Below are 25,395 nucleotides of genomic sequence, written 5' to 3' on the forward strand. Positions count from 1 at the left end.
TACTATCATATTATTTTATTGTGATTATTATTCATAATGATTTGTCATGTTATCTACTTTTTCTACTAATTCTTGTACACCGACTATACATTAAAAAAATTTAATATAAAAAACTTAGTACCATACTAGGTTCACATTGTCCAATCAAATTAATATAATAATGTCGTGTCAGCAAGCCACGTTTTTATAGACCATTTGGCATAAAATTTTACTAATGCCACGACTAACAAATTAATTAATTATTAAGAGAATGATACAATATGTAAATTTTTTTAAAAAATAACACGAATGTCAATAATGGACTGCTTTGAATGTTGAAATTAAGATTAAAGATGACTGAATTCTAAGGGTGTGTTTGGTATATGTAATAAAATATTTTCGATGAAATAATATTTTCTTGAAAATAAATAGTTTTATGTGTTTTGATAAATAAATAAGAAAACATATTAATTCAATAGCATTAATATATTATTTAGAAAAACACTATAGAGGTTAGGTGAAATATTGAAGTTGGGAGTGGGGGTTGAACGCGATGGGGGACAACGAATCTGAAATGTTACATATAAAACTTGTTGACCTACTCTTTTTAGGAAAGTAATTTTTATGATTTTTAATTAAGAAATATATATACAGCGACATATTTAGTGTTATATTACAAGTGGTAATCTGAGAATAATGATCATATATACGCAAATCTTACCTCTATCTTATGAAAGAACATAAGAAAATTTAGGACCATCAACTCAAGTAAATCATTTCAAAACAGATTGAAATAGGAAATATATACATTCATAAAAAACCCACATTGAAAACAATAAAAAGATCTTTAAGAAATTTAATTTCCTTATAAAAATAAAATAAAAAATAATTAATCAAACATGTAAAAATTGAAAAATATTCTATATTTTCCTCCCTACCAAACACACCCTATAATCTCACTCCATTTTATGATCCCTATAAATACTATCTTTAAACTTCCATAATCACACACCTCAAAACATTAATTCATCTTATCCTTAGCTCTTTAAATTTCCTCTTTGTTTTAAAAGCAAATATAAATCAAACATTATGGGTGTGAATACCTATACTTATGAGTCAACAACCACAATTTCCCCTACAAGACTATTCAAAGCTTTGGTTCTTGATTTTGACAACCTTGTACCTAAATTGTTGTCACAACATGTTAAGAACAATGAGACTATTGAGGGAGATGGTGGTGTAGGAAGCATCAAGCAAATGAACTTTGTTGAAGGTTTGTTTTATGTTTTTTTCTTCACTCAAAGTTTGTTATTTTTATTGGAGCTCGACTTACTGGATTACTTAGATGAACTTCTATTTACTTTGGGCAAAACTTGTTTTTGAAAATAATTTTTACACTATCAGATCATTGTTACATATTGTAACGGTAATATATCTTACTTTCAAGATTTCAAATCTCATGTTATTAGAAGACATATCTATCAATAGAGGTAACAAATTTAGTCCACAAAAATATAATCCGCCCAACTCATTCACGTTCAGACAAGTTATTGACCAACTCATTTATTAGTTCATGAGCCCGTCAAATAGTGGATTAATATATAATCTAAATTGACTCATGAAAAATCTTATCAGAATATTTTCAAAGAAAATACTTATATAAGGTACTAAAAAACTATAAATGAATAAATAAAGCAATTAAAACTAATAATAATTTGATAGGTTGGTTATGACCTTTATTATAGATCAGTTTAGTACAAGCAATTTTTGGACGGATCAATAATCCGATCATTTATTAACTTAATCTAATTTGACCTGCTCAAATTCAATCCAACTCATTTAGTTATCACATGTACCTATAGTCTATAGATATTATTCTTCGAATGATCTGATAGCACCGATATTATTAATATATGAAACTTAATTATTATTTTTTGTTGATGGCAGGTGGTCCAATAAAGTACTTGAAACACAAGATTCATGTGATTGATGACAAGAACTTAGAAACAAAATATTCACTTATAGAAGGTGATGTTCTTGGAGACAAATTGGAATCAATTACCTATGATATCAAATTTGAAGCTTATGACAATGGAGGTTGTGTTTACAAGACAACAACTGAGTATCACACAAAGGGTGATCATGTTGTTACTGAAGAAGAACACAATGTAGGCAAAGAGAGAATCATGAATATTTCCAAGGCTGTAGAAGCATACCTTCTCGCGAATCCTTCTGTCTACGCTTAAATATTGATGAAAAAGAATCAGGTCTACACATGAGAGATCACGTACGTCTTGTGATATTAAATAATTTAAAATGCGTGTGTTATTTCTAAGAAGTTTAAACTCTTAGATGAGAGACGAAAAAGTTGAATGATTGATATATGGAGTTATATCAATTTTTCCAAGGGTTGAGTTTTACATTGTTATAGTTTTTTGTTGTGTGTTGTGTGTTTTCCAATTGTATGTCATGGAAAGAACTTTCAATAAAGAATATTTTACTTTGGGGATTCGAACCCGAGACTTCTGATTAAGGATGAATGAGTATTTAGCAGTTATCACTCCACCACAATCCTCGTTGATAGATTGGTGAGTTGTGTTGTTGTTATTTGCACTATACGTACAAGCATACTTAGATGGAGCAAATAGCAATGTAGAAGGACCATGTAAAAAATAGTGACAAAAACTATATGCATTATTATACATAATTCACTAAGAAACACGTACGTGAATAAAAATAGATACGAAAAAAATTGAAAAAGTAATTTTAAAATCTTGACCAATCATAAATTACCTTTTTAATTGATAAAGAATTGCTTTTCAAATTGATCGATCAAGTAGAAACTACCATTCCTCAAAAGTTCAAAACTTTCATAAAAAATTGTAATAAAAAATACTTTTCAAAACAATTAGATTCTTAAAAGTTTCGCCAAACAGTATTATATTATGGGTAATGCTAAATGGCCAAAAAATTTGGTCAGAACAGAAATTTAAAAAGTTTATGATAGCTTTTTTATTTTAAAATAAACTGATCTTTTTTTAATTTTTTAATTAAAATGTATTAAAGTTAAAAGGATAAAAATATTTAAAAAGATAAAATATCATTCTGACCAAATTATAGCTAAATTTTGTGACCAAAATGATTTTTCCTTATATTATCAGAGTCACAATTAAGTGGGGAAATACTAAAAATAATTGATTTCCCACTTTGATTTGAAAGAAATTTTTTTTTGTGGAGATGTGGAATTTCGATCCACCTCTATTTTCAAGGCATAAAAATTAATAGAGGTATGTATAGTTCATTTGAGGTGAGTTATACAGATATTACCCTCGTCTATTTTTAATTGTCATAGTTTTTTTTTTAGAGTCAAACTATAAAAACTTTGCCTAACATTTTATAATATATTTTTTCATCATATTGATACGCAAAAAAATGCAATTTATAGTACTTTTTGAATAGTTTTTGAATATCTAATTTTTTTGTTTAAAATATCGAATTAATGTTATCTAATTTAACTTTAAAAATTTGTTAAATTGACTTTTGAAAAGCGCAACAAGATAAATAAAAATGGATGAGAGAGTATTATATTATGTATAAATAATATTATATTTGATATAGTTGGTTAGGAATAATTTTTATAATATGATGTATAGTTTTGAAATTAAAAAATTCGAACGTCTTGATATATGTGTAAATTACGGGGAAATTTATATATTAATATTATTTTATGAAAAATAGGAGATAAAGCAAGATTTAGAAAAACGTTGTATATTTCTATCTCATCAAATACAAAATAACATGAACATTCTATATTACTTTTATCTTATTCGTTGTATATTTCTATCTCATCAAATACAAAATAACATGAACATTCTATATTACTTTTATCTTATTCTAAATTTCTAATAACACTATATGCAACCAAACATGACCTTTAGACATCGATATAAATTAGAATGAATTGAAATGGTTATAATTGCTCCATCTTAATCTTAAATCTCGAGATTTAAGCTCTAGATTTAATATTTTTTTTTATTAAAATTGATGCCCTCAAATTAAGCCTGCAAATATAAATTTGAATTAATCAAATTTCAATTCACGTAGAGAACATGACCTTTGTTAATTCTTTTTAAATCGATAGTAGAAAGGTTGAATGCATACAAAATTGCCACTTTCACATTACCAATTGGTTTTTACTTAGTCAAGATTTCATCAACTCCAAAGATTTTAGTATAAGACAATGTTGGGCTTAGTCAATAAGATGTAGACATTTAAAAGATTTTTCTAAAGATAATATAAACTATATAGTATATAGTACTATATACTATATATATCTTTGTCCTCTCTCCCAACCACCCACCCACCCACCCACCCAATTATCAAAGAACAACTAGCCTCCTCCAAAAAATCAAAACTCGAAAAATATTTATTTGGGTTATATTTAAACTTTGTAGAAAATTACTTTTCTCAAAATGGTTTTTTCCAAAGCAAGCATGATCGATTTAAAGTTTAATCAAATAAATTATTATGATATAAATATAAACAATATTGAATATAAATATATATATTTATATAAATAAAAACACCTATCATGATATTATAAAGCTCAAACTCGTGAAATTAGATAATTTTGAATTCAAGCAATCAGTATTAATTGATAATAATATCAGGAAATGAACGTTCTTTTGTACTTTCAAACTTAATAGCATTATCAATAAGGGTTATTGTAGATTGGTAAGGACTCATTCTTCTTTAATCAGACGTCTCGAATTTGAGTTACTCCGAATACAGAATCACCTATGTTAGGATACCTTTTATCCTAATGTAAGATTTTTCGACACAAATTTGTATTTAATCGGACTCTAAAAAAGACATGAGGAGCACTACCACGTTGGTAGGTTCCTACCGTCCAATCAACTTAATATCGTGTCAGCAGGCCTTATTTTTATCGACCATAATGGCATAAAATTCTCCCAATGCCACAACTAACAAAATTAATTATCAAAGATAGTGACACAACATGTAGAAAAATAAAAAATAAAAACGGACACAATTGTCAACAATTCACTGCTTTGAATGTTGAAATTAATACTAAAGCTAAGGTTGCTCGTGACATAGAATTCTAAAATTTCACCAAATTTTTCCAACTACTTATACACCTTTTAGATTACGATTTAACGATTCATCTTAGTTTAAATTTTTATAATCATTAAAAAATAATTTATTTATTTTTTGTTTGATATATTCATCTTTTTGGATTATGAGTGATAGGATAAATCCAAAAGATTTGAACAGTTTTCACTCTACTTATACTGAATATGAGTAATTGTACACCACTTGTCCAAAATATTTATATTTATATGACTTTTCAAGGTAGGGGCAAAACTAAAATAATAATCAACCAAATCTCACTCCATTTTTGTCCTATAAATACCATCTAAAACTTTCAATATATCACACACTTCAAAGTATTATATTCATTTTCTTCTTTTTTTTCAAAAGGCAAATATTTAATCAAACATTATGGGTGTGAATACTTTTACTCATGAGTCCACAACCACAATTGCCCCAACAAGGCTATTCAAAGGTTTGGTTCTTGATTTTGACAGCCTTGTACCTAAATTGTTGTCACATGATGTTAAGAGCATTGAGATTGTTGAGGGAGATGGTGGTGCTGGAAGCATCAAGCAAATGAACTTTGTTGAAGGTTTGTTTTAAATTTATGATCTTGGTTAAATCATAATTTTTTTCGATTTGATGTTCGATATTCATAATGAACCTGAAATTTGTCAAAATCTCATATTATTAAAAGACATACCTATAGAGAGAGGTGACATAGTTAGTTCATCAACCTAACATGTCTAATCCACCCAAGTTTGGGAAAGTTATTGACCTACTCGTCTATTAGCTTAGTCTGTAAAAAATTAAACTAATATATGGTCTAAATTAACTCATGAGAACTCTTGTGAGAATAATTTTTTATTTGATATGTTACACAGTTAAAATAAAGAAAAACATAACATAGTTTTACAAGATACTATAAAAATTTATATAAAATAAAAAATAAAAAATAAAGCAACTAAAACTAGTAATAATTGGACATGTTGTGTTATATGACCTACATTTCAGTCAATTTCAACTTAAGTAACTTTTGGACGGATCAATAATCTGCTTATTCATTAACTCAACCTATTTTGACTCTGTTGTTTGAATGACCTCGTCGTGTAAAATATTATTTACATCGATAATATATATGAAACTTAATTTATTTTTTGTTAATGACAGGTGGTCCAATTAAGTACTTGAAGCACAAGATTCATGCAATTGATGACAAGAACTTAGAAACAAAATATTCACTTATTGAAGGTGATGTTCTTGGAGACAAATTGGAATCAATTGCCTATGATGTCAAATTTGAAGCTGCTGGAGATGGAGGTTGTGTTTGCAAGACAACAACTGAGTATCACACAAAGGGTGATTATGTTGTTAGTGAAGAAGAACACAATGTAGGCAAAGGGAAAGCCATTGACCTATTCAAGGCCATCGAAGCGTACCTCCTCGCCAATCCTTCTGTCTACGCTTAAGTGATGAAATATGAATCAGATCCACACGTGAGAGATGATCCGGACGTGTTGTGATATTATATAATTAAATAATTATAGATACGTGTGTGTTATTTCTAAAAAGTTTAAACTTTTAGCTGAGATGAAAAGTTGATCAAAAGTTCCATGGGCTTGAGTTTCTACATTGTTATAGTTTTTTGTTGTGTGTGTTTGTTCTTTCCAATTGTATGACATGGAAAGAACTTCCAATAAATAATATTGAAAGCTTTGCTTTCTTTTTGCTTGTACCAAGCCTTGATATATCCTTTTCAATTATATTATATGAAGCCCTAGGCACAATTTGTGAAAATTTTAAGACTCAACAATTTTCAAAACTTGAATTGAATTATTAGTTTCATTCTCAAATTATTGACAATTTTAAAATCACTTTTTTATTTGATTAATTCAATTTAAATACATCCCGATCTTTCACATGACATAGCAAGTGGTCTCAAAATTTTATAGGAATCTGAAACTCTTAATAAAAACACCACTAAACTTGACGAGAATTTAAGACTGTATTTTACTCATGTGACAAGATTATGAACGTCTCTAAGTTCAGTTAGTTGAGTAGAGGTGTTTTTCGGGCAGTTAATAGTTTGGGAACAAAACTAATAGTTCAAGGCAAATTTAGGGGTTTTTCAACAAAAAAAGTACATGTCTATATTTGTGTGAGTATTCATCCTATTTTCTCCGTTTTACAATACTTGATCCTTGTTGACGTTTACATATCTCGAAATATTTAATTAGAGGTGTATTTTACTAACTAATATTATTATTGAGATTTTGGAACACTAAATTTGTATATTCAACAAATATTTAAAACGTATTTTAGATCACAAGTTTCAAAAGTCTTTTATGTTCTCTTAAATTTTGTGTCAAGTCTAACTATATCACATAAATTGAATCGAAAGGAGTAATAAACAACTAATTTCGACCATCTATAATATAGTTTCCTTACTTCTTAGGATATCATCATAATAAGCATGGATGATGGATCCGAGTATGTAGTTATTTCTCAACTGATATCTCAACAAGCCTATAGAAGATGGAGAGAGGCGAACTTAGAATTTGAACTCGGTATATTCTGTTGAGATGTCAAAATTAATGGCGTTGCATACTTTGACGTTGTCAAAGTTCCACATTAAAATTAGGTCTCAAAATTGGAGAAAATATTTTGGATGTTGTAATCACAACAAGAGTCAGTAAAGATGGAATAGACTAGACAGCAATCTGATAAGAGTTTCTTTTTTTTTTTGTTTACTATGATAAAAAAATAAATTAATTAGTAATACATAATATAAAATAATCAAATGACAAAACTAATTAACTTTCATAATAATAAATTAAACATAATCTAAGAAATATTAAAGTAATTCAAATAAAATATTTTATGTAGTTCAATAATGGTTCAATTAGCAATACTTTTTGGGTAAACGCAAGGCAAAAAACTTTCAGTCTCTAATGAATGAACGCTTTTTTTTTTCATGTTCGATCTTCGTATTAGGATCTGATTAAATTTAAATTTATATAATGTAAGGTCTTTTTCTAGAGATGATGCTCTCTACAAAAAAAATTATTTTTTCGAAAAGGCAATTCAAATTTGAGATTTCTAATTAAGAATAGAGAGATCCCAATAATTGTCTTTTATTAAACATGTGCAACATCTCAAGCATACTAATTAGTATAAATATTTTTAAAATAGTATAAATAATATTAGAATATGTATATGATGAGTTGCACGATATATATTATAATTTGCATCCAAACATGACATAATTCCTACTTTCACATTAGCAATATTGGCTTTACTTATAGTCAATATTTCTACACTAGTAAAAGATTTCACTTTTAGACAAAAACATCGATAAGAGTTCGAAAAAAAAAGGCAAAATAAAATATTTCAAGATAATAAATTATTATTAGATTATTTAAATATATTTAAAAATAATCTGAAAAATAAAACATATAACTTATATTAATAGATAAATATATATTGATAATATAAAATTTACTTATACTTACTATATATATAACTTAAATTATTTTTTATTCTAAACATAAATAAAGAAAACATATGCGGAAAGTCGTTTAAAACCATATCCTTAGTTAATTTATATTATCCTTCACACCTACCCACCAATTACCAAAAGGCAACAAGCAATAACTTATTATTATTCATCTTATTTTATGTGAAAATACCATAAGTTAGGTAACTATTTTTTACTTTATAATTTCAAATTAAACTTTTTAAAAGATATTTAATGATCAGCTATGTTGACTTGTTATATCGATCCAGATCAATTCGTAATTTAATAAAGTTGGGCAATTTTATTTTTTATTTTTGGAATCCATCTAAAAATAAAGTTTTTATAGCTCAGCCTGAGTCCGTTTGTTAGTAACGCTTGAGCAAGGTAGATTGTCTTTGATTGTATTAAAATCTAAATACAATATTATATTTATAAAATATGTAAATAAAAAAACACAAAATTCTTTAACTTTTGAATTGTATCATATAAAAAGTTATTCACTTTCACAAATTTTTTATGTCCAATAATCATTTTTTATTATAATTATAATACCCAATTTTTTTGTAATAAAGTCATACCACCAAAGTTTAATTTAAAACCAAATTCAACAAATATTATTAAAATTATTTTATTTGTATATTTTATCTTGATTTTAATTAATATCATTATCTATTACTCTAAATACTAAGAAAAAAACACAAAGCATTTGGATATATATGACACAATTTTGGTATGGAGTATACTTGTGTCATCGAGCCTCATTGTTAGACCATTTTGTCATGAAGGTATCCAACGCCACAACCAACAAATTNTCATTATCTATTACTCTAAATACTAAGAAAAAAACACAAAGCATTTGGATATATATGACACAATTTTGATATGGAGTATACTTTAATGTGTCATCGAGCCTCATTGTTAGACCATTTTGTCATGAAGTTATCCAACGCCACAACCAACAAATTAATTTGAACTAAGTGACGCAAATGGAATATATATTTTCGTTTTTCATTTGATGTTCGATATTATTTCCTATCTCGATTAATTTGAAAATTTGTATGGTGTAAAGTTTGTTAAAAGAGAAAAATATATTTTTTTAGAATCATCTTCATTTAGGAATCAAATTTAAGATATATCTGATTAAGAATAAAGTTGTTTTCATCTTTAGAATTCAAAATTCAAAACTTCAATTAAGAGCGGTAATAGAGATGAATGTAACAGATTCATTTGAATCTAATATTTTTAACGTGAAATACAATAAATTCATAAAAATTATGTGCAACAAATAATAGATAGTATAAACTCATAACTTCAAAATATAATGAATTTAAAGCATAAAATTTAAATTCTAATTTCACTACATACGACGCGATAACCATCACCATCTAGAAAAAATAATATAGAAGTCAAGAATGGCCTACTTTGAATATTGAAATTAACATTAAAGCTAAGGTTGGTGATGACTTCAAACTAATTTACTCTCACTCTATTTTATACCCTATAAATACCATCTAAAACTTAAACATTATATCCCACAACTCAAAACTAGCTAGCATATTAATTTCACTTCTTATATATATTCTCTTTTTTATTACTAAAAAAAAGTTGAAAGAAAATTAACACTATGGGTGTCACTACCTATACACATGAAGCCACAAGCACAGTGTCCCCTACTAGGTTGTTCAAAGCTTTGGTTGTTGATGCTGACAATCTTATCCCTAAATTGATGCCAAATGTTAAGAATGTTGAGACTGAGGGAGATGGAAGCATCAAGAAGATGAACTTTGTTGAAGGTAATATAATTAGTTTTACATTTATCATTTTTACTACCTAGCTAGTTTAAATGAGCGATCTGATTGTGTAAATATCTTTTGTATATCGTTAGTGTATACAACTAATTATATTATATTGGAGTGACGAGTTAAGAATACATTTAAAGTATATCAAGTTTTTGAGTTTCATATTTGAACTATCATGTGTATGAGTTTCCTATCCTAGACTATCATCAAATTTCTCGAAACACTTTTGAACTATCAGTCGTTCATTTTCTCTACATGAAATATCACTATTGATCAAATAAGAAAAGTGAAAAATTGATAGTTCAAGTGTGTTTTGATATGTATGTGAGTTTTATACATGGGCTATCATCAAATATTTCTCGAAACACATTTGAACTATTTTTTCTACCTGAAATATCACTATTGTTCAGATAAAAAAATTGAACAACGGATAGTTTAAGTATATTTTGATAAATATTTGGTGATAGAAACTCACACATATGATAGTTTAGATATAAAACTCACTAAAAGAAAAGATATAAAACTCAAAAAATTAGAATACTTTAGATGTCTTTTTAATAGAATATAATAGATTTCAACTCGTTCATTTAACATATCTATAGATATCCTTCGAATGACTCACTTAACTTAAAAAATTAGTTACATCGATAATATACGAAACTTATATTATTTTTGTTAATATCAGGTGGTCCAATAAAGTACTTGAAGCACAAGATTCATGCAATTGATGACAAGAATTTGGTAACAAAATATTCACTTATAGAAGGTGATGTTCTTGGAGACAAATTGGAATCAATTACCTATGATATCAAATTTGAAGCTGCTGGAAATGGAGGTTGTGTTTGCAAGACAAAAACTGAGTACCACACAAAAGGTGACTATGTTTTAAAGGAAGAAGAACACAATGAAGGCAAGAAACAAGCCATGGAACTTTTCAAGGCTGTCGAAGATTACCTCCTCGCTAATCCTTCTGTCTACGCTAAGTGATGAAAAAAGAATCAGACATGCACGTACCTGAGTTGAAGAGTTGTACTAAGGGGTTTGAGTTTTTGTTTTTTTTTTGTGTGTGTGTTCTTTCCAATTGCTATATATGTCATGGAAAGAACTTTGAATAAGATAGACAAGCTTTACTTATGAAAAGTTTGTACCAAACATAAAATGTGGTGTTCAATATATATGATATGATGCACAAGGCTTAATTTCTTAAACTTTTGAACTCGATCGGGATTTAATCTCATGAAGATAATAAATCTTTAGCCTGTAAATTTAATGAATGAATATTATCTTTTGGTTATCTTAAATTGGATCAATATCAAGAATACCATTATCTAAACTATCAAATCAGCTCGTTGTCGAGAATTGAATAGTATAATATAGGAAGTTCTTTTTTTCATACCGTCCCAAACATGGATTTTTAACTCAATTCAAATCTAGAATCCGGTTATCAGAACTTAACATAGTTATTTTAAATATTTAAAATTAAAATTCTGACTTTGTTTCTGCCTGAAATCATGATGTTATAAGAAAACAAATCAGTAGAAGGCATTTCATTATACAAAACACAACTTCCTCAATATTCCCATTTTGAAAATACCTTCTAATCATTGCATTCCATATGACTTTGATTCTCTCAGGCATTTCATCAAACACTTTTTTGAACTTATTCAACAAGGCCATTTTCTCATACAATTTGATAATTTTGAGTTCAGGGGTTTTTAGCAATTCGCATCCTAATGTATTATATCATATAGGATGTGCATATCTAATTGTTCAACTTTATACAAGTTTAACTGTCTATTTGTGCGGTTGGAAGACATAGATATCAACTGATGTCAAGTTAAAAGAACAATCTATATATTACATCCTTCATTTATCATCTAAACCATCACTATCTTACGAGCTTCATAGTTAAAACTATTACTCACTTTATACTAAAACGAACTCAATGATTAGTTATAGATAGGAGAATAGATGTCAATCGATGACAAACATTTCTTAGAACTGTAGTTTTTTTGTTTTGAAATATGTTACCATCTATTGTCTATTATATTTCGATTATCACATTATTTCCTTGTTATTACTATTCCTTTTTTCTGAATATTCGATACAATCTTTTATTCTCTTCATTATCGTATTTCCTTATCATAACTACTTTAATCTACTACACTAAACTCAAAAATTTTTCAAAAACAATCTCTCTATTTCTAGGAGATTACATATGTTTTACTTTTGTTTCTCATTTCACTTTCTAGAAAGTTTGCAACATGTTGTGTGGCTAAGAAAACACCAAAATTACAAAAAGATTACCAACATAGCCAATAAAAAAAGAGTTTCAATTCAATTAAAACAAAGAAAAAAAAAGTAATAATCCAAAAACCTTATCAATTATATACAATATCCACTTCATCTATATTTTCTCCTATCTCTTTGGATTTCATCTCTCCACCTCACCACTCAAAAAAAAACTAAATATTCAGTGATAATATCCCTCCATTTTTTCTCAACTCTTCACTAATAATTCTCCGATCAAAATTGAAATTCCGGCGAAATCATGGCGGCCGCAGCTGCCACAGCAGTAGCTTCTTCGTTTTCCAGTCTTCATTGTATACGTTCTACATTAAATTGGACTAATTCCGATCATCTACTTAAAATTTCATCAACTAGAACTCCAAATCTAACTTTAATTTCATCGTCGTCAAGTGAACTGACGTCTATTTACAAGAAGTTGAGGGTATTGCCGAGGCTGGCAGCTGCGGTGGTGCAAGAGGAGGTGGAAGCGGCGGTGACGGAGGAGGAGGAAGAGGTGCCGGCGCCGGCGGTGGATGAGGAGGAGGAGAAGGTAGGAGAGGGTTCCGATGGGAGTAGTGAAAGTGAAGGTGTTAATACTAAGCTTTATTTTGGGAATTTACCGTATCTTTGTGATAGTGCACAACTTGCTGGGATTGTTCAAGACTATGCTAGTCCTGAGCTTGTTGAGGTATGCATTTTGCTTGAATTAGCGTGAAATATGAGTATTTGTATAGTCAATTCCAACTCGTATCTCATATACATGCGAATCCATTTGAATACAATGTATCTAGAAGAAATTACATCGAATTTTGACCCTATGTATTCGAGAGAATGCGCCAGATAATGTATCTGGGGACCAAAATCTGGTACAAATAGTAATATCAAAAACTCATGGAAAGGCACGTAATTAGGCTCTAAACTAGTGGGATTTGTGTTGTTTGCCTGTGTATATATGGTGTATATCAGGGATATGAAAAGCTAAAGTAGTTGCCATTTCTTACTGAATTGTTTAGAGACAAAAATATTTTCTAGTGACTTGCTTAGTTGAGGATTGAATTTCGGCATATTATTGTGGTACAGTTGCTTCTTGAAGTAGATTAAGGTGTTCGATCTACGCTCTGGTTTTTGTGTTCCCATTTTGTGAACCACATTGACACATTCAGTGTTTACATAGAGTCATGGTCTCATGGATGATCTTGACTACTATCTCATGGAAAATAATGAGGGAAAACGAATTAGATATTCGTGGAATAAGTAGGTGCTAAAATGTTAGTGTTTGCCATACCACCTTAGCTATGTTACATGGATCCTTCACTTACATATCTTGACGTATTTGTGTCGAAAAAATGTTATAAGAGGCGGGTGCATTGTCAAAATCCCTCGAGATGTACTAAAAGATAGAAAACAAAAATTGAATTTTCCTCTCCATGTACTTACACATACTTGTAGATACATACTTGTCTACAAGTTCATGTAACGGAGCCAACAAGTCCACCCTATTTCTTCATGATTAAGTTGATGATGAATAAGTTCCAAACGTAATTAGTATTCAGACTCAAAATTGAATATGAAAGTTAGCAATTGAACGCTGTATTTTGAAAATGTTACTTTCCAGTTTTGACTGAGTTAGTTAAGTGAAAGACGGTTGAAATAAGAGCAAAGGTGATCACTTGAGTGCAAAAAGGTTTGAAGCTTGGATTGAACTTGACCTGAAGTGGAACTGTGTTCGTAATTGAAATGTGTATGCTGCGATTTAACCATCTCTTTAATGCGAGGAAAAAACTTTCTCCTAATCAAAACCAAAATGTTCCTCCTATCTATGTCCTAAATGAATTTTACGCGCTAATTTATTCCAATTTGTCCAGGTTCTTTATGACAGGGACACAGGTAAAAGCAGAGGATTTGCATTTGTGACAATGAGTTCTCTTGAAGATTGCAAGACAGTCGTTGAAAATCTTGACGGAAGAGTAAGTGGTTATTTCAATTTCCTTTCATAAATCGATGTTGAACATTACATATATTTCGACGTTGAACTTATCTGAGGCTATGCACTAAAGCATGATTTACTGATTTCAGGAGTATGGTGGCAGAACCTTAAGGGTGAATTTCTCAGACAAGCCTAAACCAAAAGAACCACTTTACCCTGAAACAGAACACAAGCTCTTCGTTGGTAATTTGGCGTGGTCAGTCTCATCTGAAAGTTTGGCACAAGCATTTCAAGAATATGGAGCTGTTGTTGGAGCTAGGGTACTGTATGACGGAGAGACTGGGAGATCTCGTGGCTACGGTTTTGTGAGCTTTGAGACTAGAGAAGAAATGGAAAATGCTCTTAACAATCTCAATGGAGTGGTATGCATTTCTTTAACTCTCTTTTTGAAACATTTCATTTGTTCAGCTCATTTTGTGGGAAAGGATTTTTGTCATAAGTCGTTTGGTTTGTGCGATAAGGTATAATAGTTTCGGGATCATATACGAGATTATTTACTCCCATGGTTAGTTGAATTTTCAATTCCGATTATCGATCCTGGGATTATTTATACCATAATTGAGGTATTAATTTTTAACCACCTTCACGGTTGGATAACAATCCTAAATGCCCTTCACCAAAGTTCTTTAAAATATTCAAGGTTAAAGTTGGAAATAAAAGTGTATCCCAACTTACCTAGTGTAAAACCAAACACATTTTATATTGATATAATACATAAACATGTCATTTAACTTGGTCTCAACTGACATCTATGCTCTGAAACTTTGTTGTGCCGTGTGCACTAGTAGGTACTTAAACTTGAATAAAGTTAAACAAGTAGACACGCGCGTCCTACGAATCAGTTCGAGTGTATCATCGATACACGAAACTTCAATTTCTTGAGAAAAATGAAAGAACTACTTACAATTTTGCCCCTTTTGTATATGTCTTTATCAGGAATTGGATGGAAGGGCATTGCGAGTTAGCTTAGCAGAAGGGAAGAAACAATAAGATGGGACAAGATTCTTTGTATATTAGTTGTAAAAGTTGAAATTTGCCATCTATAGAAGAACAATTTTAGTTCATGGATTAAGATGGCTAAAAAGGCTTTAACTAGGTCAAAAGAAGATGTAACTATTTGAATTACATCACCCATACATTGAGCTTTCTTTTTTTTTTGCTCTCTTTCCTTCCTTTTGTGATTTAGAGAGAGATGTAATTGTTCCTTCATCATATTTTAGAAAACTATTATAATTACTCAATTAGTACAAGCAATTTCACTAGATAATGCTTGGGATCTGTTTCTTGTAGAAATATATACAAAGTAAATAGGAACATATTTTCAACTATGGAGCCTAAAGCTTAGTAGTAAGTTAGCCTACTCTCTCGTGTAATCTTCACCTTCTTTAGTGGTCAAGTTAAAGCATTCAACGTCGGTTTACAATCTTTTCTTTTCTTGTTCAATTGAAGTTAATTATATGTTGTTCTTCCCTTGTTCGAGAGAGGTCCAAAACTAGCCTAGAGCAAGCCTAATTTTGAAATGAAGTGAAAGAGTAAGTAAAAAAATGTGAATGCTTCTGCACTATACGAATGACTTTTTGCCTTTTCAATATAAGATCCGTCCAAATTTGTGCCTAAAATCAAGTTTCATTAAATTTAATATGATCTATTAGTTTAAAATAAATATTAACAACAACATGTGCATAATATTAAGAAGATTAATTGCAAAGTAGAAAATAGCAAAAATAATATTCAAATACATAAGGAACCAAGTGATTTTGTATTATTTTCCACAACCTAAATAGTAAAATATAATGAATCTATAAGATTTATCCTCAGTTAATATTAAATTGGGATCAAATACTAAGAAAAACTACATACCCATTAATAAAAAGAGACAATCAAGAATTTGCAGGATTACCTAAAAGGGTATGTAAAATTGGAGTTAGAGATAAAAGAAATTTATCAATAATGGCTAGGAATTTCAATTTCAAGGCTCGAGTATTGACAAACTTTAGCTGGAAAGATTTCAATTTCAAGGCACACGACAAAAAAAAGAAATATTCAACCCGCGTACCCGCCCCGCCCCGCTCCGCAAAAGCTCTAACCCGCACTGTACCGCAAATACTGAAACTCACCCCGTCTCATTGTCATCCCTACTTGCCTTCTTATTTCCCTCCTCTGCCATGTATTTATTTATTTAAAAAAGTCAGTCACCACCACTTTATTTAAGTAATTTCTTGCTTCACGATACTTATTTTACTTCTAATATTTTCTTATTAATAAATGTATATGATTGATACGATTTCAAAGAACTACAATTAGGGTGTGTATCGATTGGTTCGGTTCATCGGTTTTCAGTTTTTAAATATGTTAACCCAATAACAAACCAATAAGATATTTTTTTATCGGTTTTCGATTTATCAATTTTTGGTCGTTATCAGTTCGGTTTTCGGTTTATCCAATAAGAAAATGTCTGTAAAATATTAGATGACTTCTCACTTCTCTAAATGCTTTGATATAGTGAAACAAGAAAGATAATGAGAAATTGCATCAATAAGAGAAAATATAGTATGAAGGTTATAATTACATGTCAACGCCAAAACATAGTGTGGAATTTCTTATGATGTTAATCAAGTTACAGATCTTTACAAACTTGCAAAAGCTACAACCTACAATTACAAACTAAAATTAAAATCAAATAGTCCAACAAGACTTAAACTAAAACTAAAATCAAATAACTACAATTGTGAACCCTTACTTTAGTTTTTAGGTTTTGAGTACAGTAAAAACTAGTAAAGCAAGCCTAGTCTGAAGTGGGTAGAGAAATAATAATTTCATGTAATTATAGTGTCTAGTTATATATTAAATTATTAATATCTAATATTTAGGAAGGGTAAAGTAGTAAATTATTACCGTCTTGCCTTACTAATAAATTTACAAAATTAGTCATATCTTGCCTTACTAATAAATTTACAAAATTAGTCACGCTATATATTAGTCATATCTTGCCTTACTAATAAATTTACAAAATTAGGGTCGGGATTGAGGTTGGGTGTTGGGGTTGGAGTTGGGGTATCAAGTTGGGGGTTGNACAATAAAAATTAGTAAAGCGAGCCTAGTCTGAAGTGGGTAGAGTAATAATAATTTCATGTAATTATAGTGTCTAGTTATATATTAAATTATTAATATCTAATATTTAGGAAGGGTAAAGTAGTAAATTATTACCGTCTTATTGGGTTATCGGTTTACCCAATAACCCAATAGTAAAAATTGATATCGAACCAATAACTCAATAACTTTTTTTTATGAACCCATTAACAACCCAATAACATTTTTGCGACTCGATTTTTGCACACCCGTAACTACAATCAATTCCCAACTCGCCTTACACCTTAAATACTTTAAAAAATTAAATTTTAACTCATCTATCATCACTTCATTTTAGTCGTTTGTATATCACCCCTATAAATTGTAGTCACATCTCGCTTAGTGCTAATAATTTCTTGTTAATAAATGTATATGATCATTGTGATTCAACAAAACTACGATCACTGATCGTCTTATCTCCTCCCTTCCTTCCCTACCTCACCTTCTATTTACTTTACAAAAAATTAATTTTTAATTTATCACACAACACTTCACGCTATATATTAGTCATATCTTGCCTTACTATACAAAATTAGGGTCGGGATTGAGGTTGGGTGTCGGGGTTAGAGTTGGGGTATCAAGTCGGGGGTTGGGTCTCAAATCAGGGTTAGGGTTGGGTCTCGAGTTGGGTGTCAAGGTTGGGGTCAGGTCTTCGGTTAGGGTCGGGTCTCGGGTCGAGATCGGGATTGGGTCTCGAATGGTGGTCAGGTGTCGGGTCTAGGGTCAAATACTCATTCAAAAGTTGGATCTTAAGTCGAATGTTGGGGTTTGGGAGTCAAGGTCAGGTCTTAGGATCATATTCCAGTTCGAAAGTCGGGTCCCAAATCAAAAGTCGAGATTAGGTCTTGGGTTGGATCTTAAGATCATGTCCTAATTCAGGTCATGGCCAAGATTGAGTCCAGTTCGAATCGAGTCATGTGTCAAGAGTAGGGGTCAAGGTCCCATATCAGGTGTTTGGGTCGGGTGCCAGATCAATTATCGAGTTGGTTTTCAAGTCAGAAACTATTTTCCTAAAAAAATAAATTCTATTCTCTAGCAAAAAATAATAGATATTTTCTAAAAAAATAATTCATTCATCAATTACATTTTTCGCTCACCAACCAAATATAAAAAAATAAGTTATAAACAACTTATTTTTAAAAACACATTTTTATTCGTACCAAACATGTTCCATGGAAAACATTCACACCGGGGACATCCACACTAACTAGTAGATAATTCTAAGCAAATAAAAAAGAAAAAGCCCTATCATGAGGTCTAAATCAACGGTGGATAACAAGCGTCCATTCACTCAACCAATAAAAAAGCAGCGCCACCGTCCCAAAAACACGGGCAGCAGCACCATATTTCTAACGAGGAAAAAAAAAAGCCTATAAATTTCAGCAGCTCTCACTCTTTCTCTCTCTAGAACCAGTGGTCTCAAGCGGTCACTCCATTTTCTCTCTCTAGAAATTGAAGAGTCAGTGACGAGCGAATTCAGTGCTATTCACTGTTTGTGGAGCGATGGGAGAAGACTCTGTTGCTGCTTTTTTGCTTGCGGCGCAAATGTGAATGCTGAAAATCTAGGGTTTTTTTTGGGGATTTTAGATCTTTTGTTAGATCTAGGTTTTTTAGATTCTCATTCTAATTGGATTGACGAGTTCATTTCTACTGCTGCTTAAGCTGCTGCCGCCGCCACCGGGTTGTACGAAATGGCGACGCCTTTTCACTTGCCAGTCACTGCTGCTCAGGTATCTCTTCTGCTATAAAAAAGAGTCTTTATCCGTTTATTGTTTGTTTGTATAAGTCATTTGCAGAGAAGTTGAGTAGAAATGTGAAGGCAAACTTGTGTTTTTGCTGTTTCCTCCGTGTCTGTTTAGTCATTTGTAAATGGAGCGAGGAATGCTCATTTTTTTTATATCTGTGGTTATATATGTGAATGGATTTTTGGCTGAAGGGGTTTTTGGATGAAACCCCTTTGCCTTACCTGGTTTCTGGCCATGGTCATTTACCCTGTTTTGCTAGTTACCTTACCGTGTCGAATTGGGTATTAAGTGACTTGGAAATGTAAAAAAAATTTAGTGTAAAGCTGAAATCTTTTGTTCCATAAAATTGTTCTGTAGTATAAAGATGAACTTTTTATGTATTTGATGTTACCTGTTTCAAGAAAAATTCTTTATGGATATGCATGTCTATTCAGTTTTAAGAGATATAGGAACTACTAGAGGAAGTTATGTTTTTGTGTTTATTTCCCTATATCTTCATATGTATGTCGTTGTGATGGTGTAGTGATTAAATGTCCTAAATGGGGACAGGTTTTCTGAGAAAAGAGCTTCTGAATCTAGTAATCAATGCAAACTTCATTAAGCATATAGCACAATAGAAACAAACGATATATAGACACTACCAGCTAGTTAAGGATAAATGATCCAAAAAACATTTAGTTATGGAGTAATTAGGACTAACCTATTTAGGTTAGTTGTTATCACTTCACTTACATTAGATTAGGTAAGGATAAGTGTGATATTTAGAGATCCTTTATTCCGTATAGAACCCTTCTTTTTCTTTAGAAGTCAAATTATTTATCAGTGTTACAATGAAATGAGTCTAAATAGAGGGGGGAATATAAAGAACTCATATTGCCGATCCCAACTAGTTTAGGATTGAAGTGTTGATTGATTGATTTTTAATGTCTGGGATTTGAATTTCATCTTTCTGCGGTTTTGGGTAATGGTTGTTCAGGTGGGAACATACTTTGTGGGCCAGTATTATCAGATGTTACAGACCCAACCGGATTTTGTTCACCAGTTCTACAGTGATGCTAGTACCGTGCTTCGAATTGATTCCAGCACCAGAGAGACTGCTTCAGGAATGCTGGTATTTTATCTTAAGTTCCTTGTCTAGCTTCCTTATGAGCAAAACCTTCTTTGAAGTTATCTCTAAATTAAGTGGTTATAATTGGCTAACCAATGATTGGTTGCTCTTGCTAGATGCATGTCCTTAACTGGAACCTCATGTCTACAGTCATGTCATCTATATGATGTCCATACGTTCTAGATTAGTTTTGAGTTTTTCTATGATGTAGTCCTGTTCCAAAACAGAGCACCTAAGATGGAAAAATATCATGAGTGCAGCCTTAACATCCATGTTCTAGATTTTTAGGTTAAAAGCTTATTTTTTCTGAAAAACAAAAATTTAAGCTTGTCCATCAAGTTCTCTGTCTCCCCAGTCAGCTGTATTAATGTTTTTTCTCAGTCCGCTAGAAGTTGAAATCTGAAAGAGTGTCAAGTTCCCCAAGGCATGCACTTCCATCAGAGGAGCTTCTTATTTTGCTGCTGTCGCGAGTTCCTTTTTAGTATCATAACTACCAGTGGGTCACTTTATCTAAAAAAAATCATAACTACCTGTGAGTTGATACTTGCATGCTTTAATATACTAATAAAAGAAAAAGATTTCTAAGTCACAAAAGAGGGAGATTTTATCTTTGAACAACTTCTATAGTAGTTCTATTCCAATATAATAAAACTTCTGTTATGCTCAACTAACTAATAATCATGGTTCATGATGTGTATTGCTCCTTTAGCCCCCAATATTAATCATTCTACTACTCTTCATTTATTGCTTTTTCTGTGTTCTGCAGCAAATTCACACCCTGATAATGTCACTCCAGTACACTGGAATAGAGATAAAAACGCTCCATTCCTTGGAATCATGGAATGGTGGTGTCCTTGTGATGGTTTCAGGTTCTGTCAATGTGAAAGGTATCAACAGGAGTAGGAAGTTTGTACAATCATTTTTCCTTGCACCCCAGGAAAAAGGATACTTTGTCCTCAATGATATCTTTCACTATGTTGATGAGGAGCAAATTCTTCAGCAACCATTAGCCTATCTAGCACATACTAACCTTGATTCCAAGCTGAATGCTTCCAATGCACTTCAGGAGCAAGGTATGAGTTCAATCTTAAAGGTTTTCATCCTAAGATAAGATCTGATTTTTTTATTTTTTTTATTTTTTGGTGGGGGGGTGGGGGGTGGGGGGGAGTCTCTTACTTCTTTTTGTTTCATATTACTCTGTTTTTTTAAGATTTACTATCCTAAAAAAAAATATTACTCTGTTTTTATTATAAAAAAAAAATCATTGCTGTAATGGTTAAGGCATTCTCCTTTCTTACCTTTTTCTTGGAGGATCTACCCCGCACAAGTAGGGGTAATGTAGGGAGAATATTTCTAGTAGCTTCAAGTGCTGAAGCTCACTATTTTCCCTATGTTCATACTTTTTTTTTCTGGTGAGAAGTAGTTTAAGTGATGTGCTATAAATTGGTGAGAAGAAATTATGTACTTGAATGTTAATTCTTCTGAAAGAAAACTTGGGATACATTTTCTCTGTAATTCTGCATGCTAATGCTGCAATATTATGAGACAAGAGAATGTGCATATGTAAAGAATTAATGATGGTTTCTGCAGTGCCCAACTACATGTTTGGTGGAGAAATCCAAGCAAGGGAGTTCGCTGATGCTCCTAAAATTGAAGATAACGGGCCTGTCAATAACTATAGTTTTCCAGAGGAACGGCTTCAGCATGTCCCCGAACCTGAGAATATCCTTGAAGATAATTTTGCGGTGCAGTCAAACGGCCCACTTCAGAGTACAATTAATGCAGTACAAGACCATTTATCCTGCCCTGTTGAGGAACCTGTTGCAGAGCCCCAAAAGCATACTTATGCTTCTATTGTATGCCATGACCTTTACCTTTACCTTCTCCTTATCGTTATATTCTCATATTGTCTTGAGTACGCTTTTGTGATCAACTAATTTTATTTGGTTGATTCTAATTTGGAAGCTACAAGTTACTAAAGGGAATTCTGCACAAGGACAACTGGCCCAGTCTTCTCTCAACAAACCTACACCTCCTCCTTCAGAGTGGCAACATTTGCCAGAGCCTCCTGCTCTGCCATCAGTTCATTTGACTAATACTATTGAGAGGTATACTGAGGCAATAGATGAGGCTTCAGCTGTTGAAGATGAAGGTAAGTTTCTCGTACTTTGGCATAATGTACTCATCCTGTCTTCTCAGGGATGTGTATTTTTTTTAAAGGGACCTCATTTGAGTGATATGCTTTCATGATTTTCCTTTTTAAACTTTTTGCAGTTGAAGTTAAGTCTGTATATGTCAAAAATGTGCCTACCACAATGGCTGCTTATGAAATTGAGGAGGAATTTAAAAAGTTTGGTAAATTAAAGCCTGATGCTGTTGCCATTAGAACGCGAAAGGTTTGTTATATCATCTTTCTTTTGCCCTATACTCTTGAATCTAGATTAGGTCAATATTAAGTTCATCTGGAATTTGATGTGATGCAGGACATTGATGTATGCTATGCATTTGTCGAATTTGAAGATGTAACTGGGGTTCAGAATGCAATTGAGGTTTGAACTGACATTTCAAAATTTTGAGCCATCTTTAATTGTACTTTTTGTGTTAAAGTTTCAATGCAATTGAGGTTTGTTATTTGAGTAATTGAGAATGATGCTATACTTTATGTATGAGGTCAAATGAAGTAATAAACTGGCACAAATTCGAAGTATTCCATGTAAAGTAATGTGGGAGTTGTGAATATGTTCTTTTTCGATCTATTTATCTCGCCTTCATTGAATTGTTATTGATACCTTCAGCTAAGACTAATTACTGCATTTACATTCAGAGTAGGTACTGAAATCTTGTAATCTTTGTTGCAGGCATCTACTGTTCAGATTGGTGGACACCAGTTGTACATTGAAGGGAGGAGACCGAACAGAAACAACTTAATTCGAGGAAGTAAGTGGCTTTATCTTCTCAATTGTAGGTCAATAAATAAGCTATTGCATTTCTCCTTCACAGAAACAAGCACATCTTCAAGCTAAATTCTTTCTTGTTTCTTTCTAAGATCTTCTAAGCATTATATTTTTCTACTAGATGATCACTAGGCACATCTTTAGCAATTTACATCTCTAATCTTCCACCAAGTAGGAATCAAGGTCAATGACATGACACGAAGGCAGGCTGGACACCTTTTCTACTTTTGTTTTGTCAAGTGTTATGTCATTGACTTGAGATTCCTACTTGGTGGAAGATACGGGATGTAAAAGATAAGTGGATCAACCAACCCGTCATAAAAAAAAAAAATTCTCGGAGGAAAGTTTTAACTCTGGAGAGAGCTGTGTTATCATAAAAAAAAGTTCAGTATAAAATGAACAGTGAACATTACTACACCCTCCGTTCCAATTTATGTGAGTTAGTTTGACTTGGCTTGAAGTTTAAGAAAAAAAGACTCTTCAAACTCGTGGTTTAAAATAAGTTATATATTTGTGTGACTAAAAACCAAATTGTTACTAAATATAAAAATGTGTTTATTCTTTTGGAGACTGACTATAAAGATAAGTGAGTCAATACAAATTGGGACAGAGGGAGTACTTTGTTGGATCTACTTGCAATACTTATTTTCAAGATGAATAATGAAAAGCAAGAAGTAGAGAATAAGCAGTGGGCACTATAATTACACCAGTTGTCTTGCATTCTTGTGAGGCTGCAACTGATGTAAATATTTGGCTCCCACATCTTGACCATGGTATTAGTCTCAAAACAAATCATTATGCTGGTATCATTGGAATTTAGTAGTAAATAACAAGTGGCCTTCTTTAATACTTCAGGTAAATAAGGCTTATTATTTGATTTCTGTGTGCTTGTAATAGCCAAAATAGAACTGTGTTTAGGTATCAGTTTGCTAAGCCTGTTCCTTGTCTGAAAGCTTACTGCTTCATACATTTCTTAACTTAATTTTTGAAGTCCTGAAATTTATTTTTTTTGCTCTGCATCCTAAAAATATTAAGATTCATTTTGTTTGTCTTTAAAATGTGGACACAGGAGGAAGGGGTAGAGGCAGAGTTAGCTACTCCATGGATGGAAGGGGGCGCTATGGTGGCCGTGGTTTTGGGAGAGGTGGTCAAGACGGAGGTGACCGTGACTATGGCAGATCAAGGGGAAATGGTTACTATAGACAAGCTCCTCGGCAAGAAAGAGCTTACCCTAGCAATCAGCAAAGCTTGAGAAATGAGCAGTACTCATGGGAATAAGCTGATGTTGAATTCATGAAGGACAGACAATACCTTCAGTACAAGCCATGTTGCCAACAGCTTTTTTGTCTTCATAGTTCTCCAAAACATTAGTATACTTTGAGAAGCATCAAAATTTAGATTTGTGGAAGAAAGCATCCCAAATTCATATAATTTTTTGGCAGAAATAGCAAGTGTTGCTTTTTCCGTACATGAATAGACTTTTACTGAAAAGGATTATTAATGCAGTTTTGGCCTGCTAGTCGATATTTTGCGCAAGTTTCTCATTTGATCTTTTCCTTTTTAACTGATTGTTGCATACATGCTCACTCCAGCATGAACCTCTCCAGTATTGGCACAAACTATAAATAGGGAATGTCAATGGGGCGAGGCCGTGTGGGTCTGTCTTTATGCTAGTGTGGTGTGGTCTGAAATTTTCTTCAACTTATCTTTGCAAGGAAATCAGTACATGTGCTACTGTTGGAGCACTTTGGGAAACAGATTTATTTTAGTGTT

At 31.5% G+C, this 25,395-nt stretch overlaps 4 protein-coding genes across 7 annotated transcripts; all 4 read left to right on the forward strand.

Annotated features, from left to right (window-relative positions):
• Positions 1-1,001: 1,001 nt before the first annotated feature.
• On the forward strand, positions 1,002-2,253 carry LOC125851251 (pathogenesis-related protein STH-2-like). The gene is made up of 2 exons (XM_049531035.1): positions 1,002-1,252; positions 1,927-2,253. The coding sequence occupies exons 1-2, from the start codon at positions 1,069-1,071 to the stop codon at positions 2,223-2,225; spliced, it is 483 nt and encodes a 160-aa protein (XP_049386992.1). The 5' UTR covers positions 1,002-1,068; the 3' UTR covers positions 2,226-2,253.
• Positions 2,254-5,426: 3,173 nt separating this feature from the next.
• Positions 5,427-11,569, forward strand: LOC125851250 (pathogenesis-related protein STH-2-like). 4 transcript variants are annotated; one of them, XM_049531031.1, is made up of 3 exons: positions 5,432-5,686; positions 6,265-6,345; positions 11,177-11,569. In XM_049531031.1, exons 1-3 carry the CDS (start codon positions 5,503-5,505, stop codon positions 11,395-11,397), a joined length of 486 nt encoding a protein of 161 aa, XP_049386988.1. In that variant the 5' UTR covers positions 5,432-5,502; the 3' UTR covers positions 11,398-11,569. The 4 variants fall into 4 exon arrangements, with proteins under 4 accessions (XP_049386989.1, XP_049386988.1, XP_049386990.1 ...); XM_049531032.1 differs by lacking the exon at positions 6,265-6,345 and having other exon boundaries at positions 5,427-5,686; positions 11,096-11,569; XM_049531033.1 differs by lacking the exon at positions 11,177-11,569 and having other exon boundaries at positions 5,437-5,686; positions 6,265-6,833.
• A 1,325-nt stretch (positions 11,570-12,894) lies between these two features.
• Positions 12,895-15,843, forward strand: LOC125851245 (28 kDa ribonucleoprotein, chloroplastic). The gene is made up of 4 exons (XM_049531025.1): positions 12,895-13,387; positions 14,565-14,666; positions 14,776-15,048; positions 15,623-15,843. Exons 1-4 carry the CDS (start codon positions 12,962-12,964, stop codon positions 15,674-15,676), a joined length of 855 nt encoding a protein of 284 aa, XP_049386982.1. The 5' UTR covers positions 12,895-12,961; the 3' UTR covers positions 15,677-15,843.
• A 3,319-nt stretch (positions 15,844-19,162) lies between these two features.
• On the forward strand, positions 19,163-25,084 carry LOC125851241 (nuclear transport factor 2-like). Its single transcript, XM_049531021.1, has 9 exons — positions 19,163-19,545; positions 20,537-20,671; positions 21,435-21,741; positions 22,259-22,524; positions 22,634-22,820; positions 22,943-23,064; positions 23,152-23,217; positions 23,527-23,605; positions 24,692-25,084. Exons 1-9 carry the CDS (start codon positions 19,507-19,509, stop codon positions 24,898-24,900), a joined length of 1,410 nt encoding a protein of 469 aa, XP_049386978.1. The 5' UTR covers positions 19,163-19,506; the 3' UTR covers positions 24,901-25,084.
• The last annotated feature ends 311 nt before the right edge of the window (positions 25,085-25,395 follow it).

This window comes from Solanum stenotomum, unplaced genomic scaffold, assembly GCF_019186545.1.
Source record: "Solanum stenotomum isolate F172 unplaced genomic scaffold, ASM1918654v1 scaffold23673, whole genome shotgun sequence".
In the NCBI taxonomy this organism is placed as follows: Eukaryota; Viridiplantae; Streptophyta; class Magnoliopsida; order Solanales; family Solanaceae; genus Solanum; species Solanum stenotomum.

Excerpts from the sequence above, each read along its gene's own strand:
- LOC125851251 (XM_049531035.1), top strand. The coding sequence starts at position 1,069 with ATGGGTGTGAATACCTATACTTATGAGTCAACAACCACAATTTCCCCT. Across the intron at positions 1,253-1,926 it reads GCAAATGAACTTTGTTGAAG|GTGGTCCAATAAAGTACTTG; the intron begins GTTTGTTTTATG and ends TGTTGATGGCAG.
- LOC125851250 (XM_049531032.1), top strand. The coding sequence starts at position 5,503 with ATGGGTGTGAATACTTTTACTCATGAGTCCACAACCACAATTGCCCCA. Across the intron at positions 5,687-11,095 it reads GCAAATGAACTTTGTTGAAG|GTGGTCCAATAAAGTACTTG; the intron begins GTTTGTTTTAAA and ends TGTTAATATCAG.
- LOC125851245 (XM_049531025.1), top strand. The coding sequence starts at position 12,962 with ATGGCGGCCGCAGCTGCCACAGCAGTAGCTTCTTCGTTTTCCAGTCTT. Across the intron at positions 13,388-14,564 it reads CTAGTCCTGAGCTTGTTGAG|GTTCTTTATGACAGGGACAC; the intron begins GTATGCATTTTG and ends CAATTTGTCCAG. Across the intron at positions 14,667-14,775 it reads TTGAAAATCTTGACGGAAGA|GAGTATGGTGGCAGAACCTT; the intron begins GTAAGTGGTTAT and ends TACTGATTTCAG.
- LOC125851241 (XM_049531021.1), top strand. The coding sequence starts at position 19,507 with ATGGCGACGCCTTTTCACTTGCCAGTCACTGCTGCTCAG. Across the intron at positions 19,546-20,536 it reads TGCCAGTCACTGCTGCTCAG|GTGGGAACATACTTTGTGGG; the intron begins GTATCTCTTCTG and ends ATGGTTGTTCAG. Across the intron at positions 22,525-22,633 it reads AGCATACTTATGCTTCTATT|CTACAAGTTACTAAAGGGAA; the intron begins GTATGCCATGAC and ends CTAATTTGGAAG.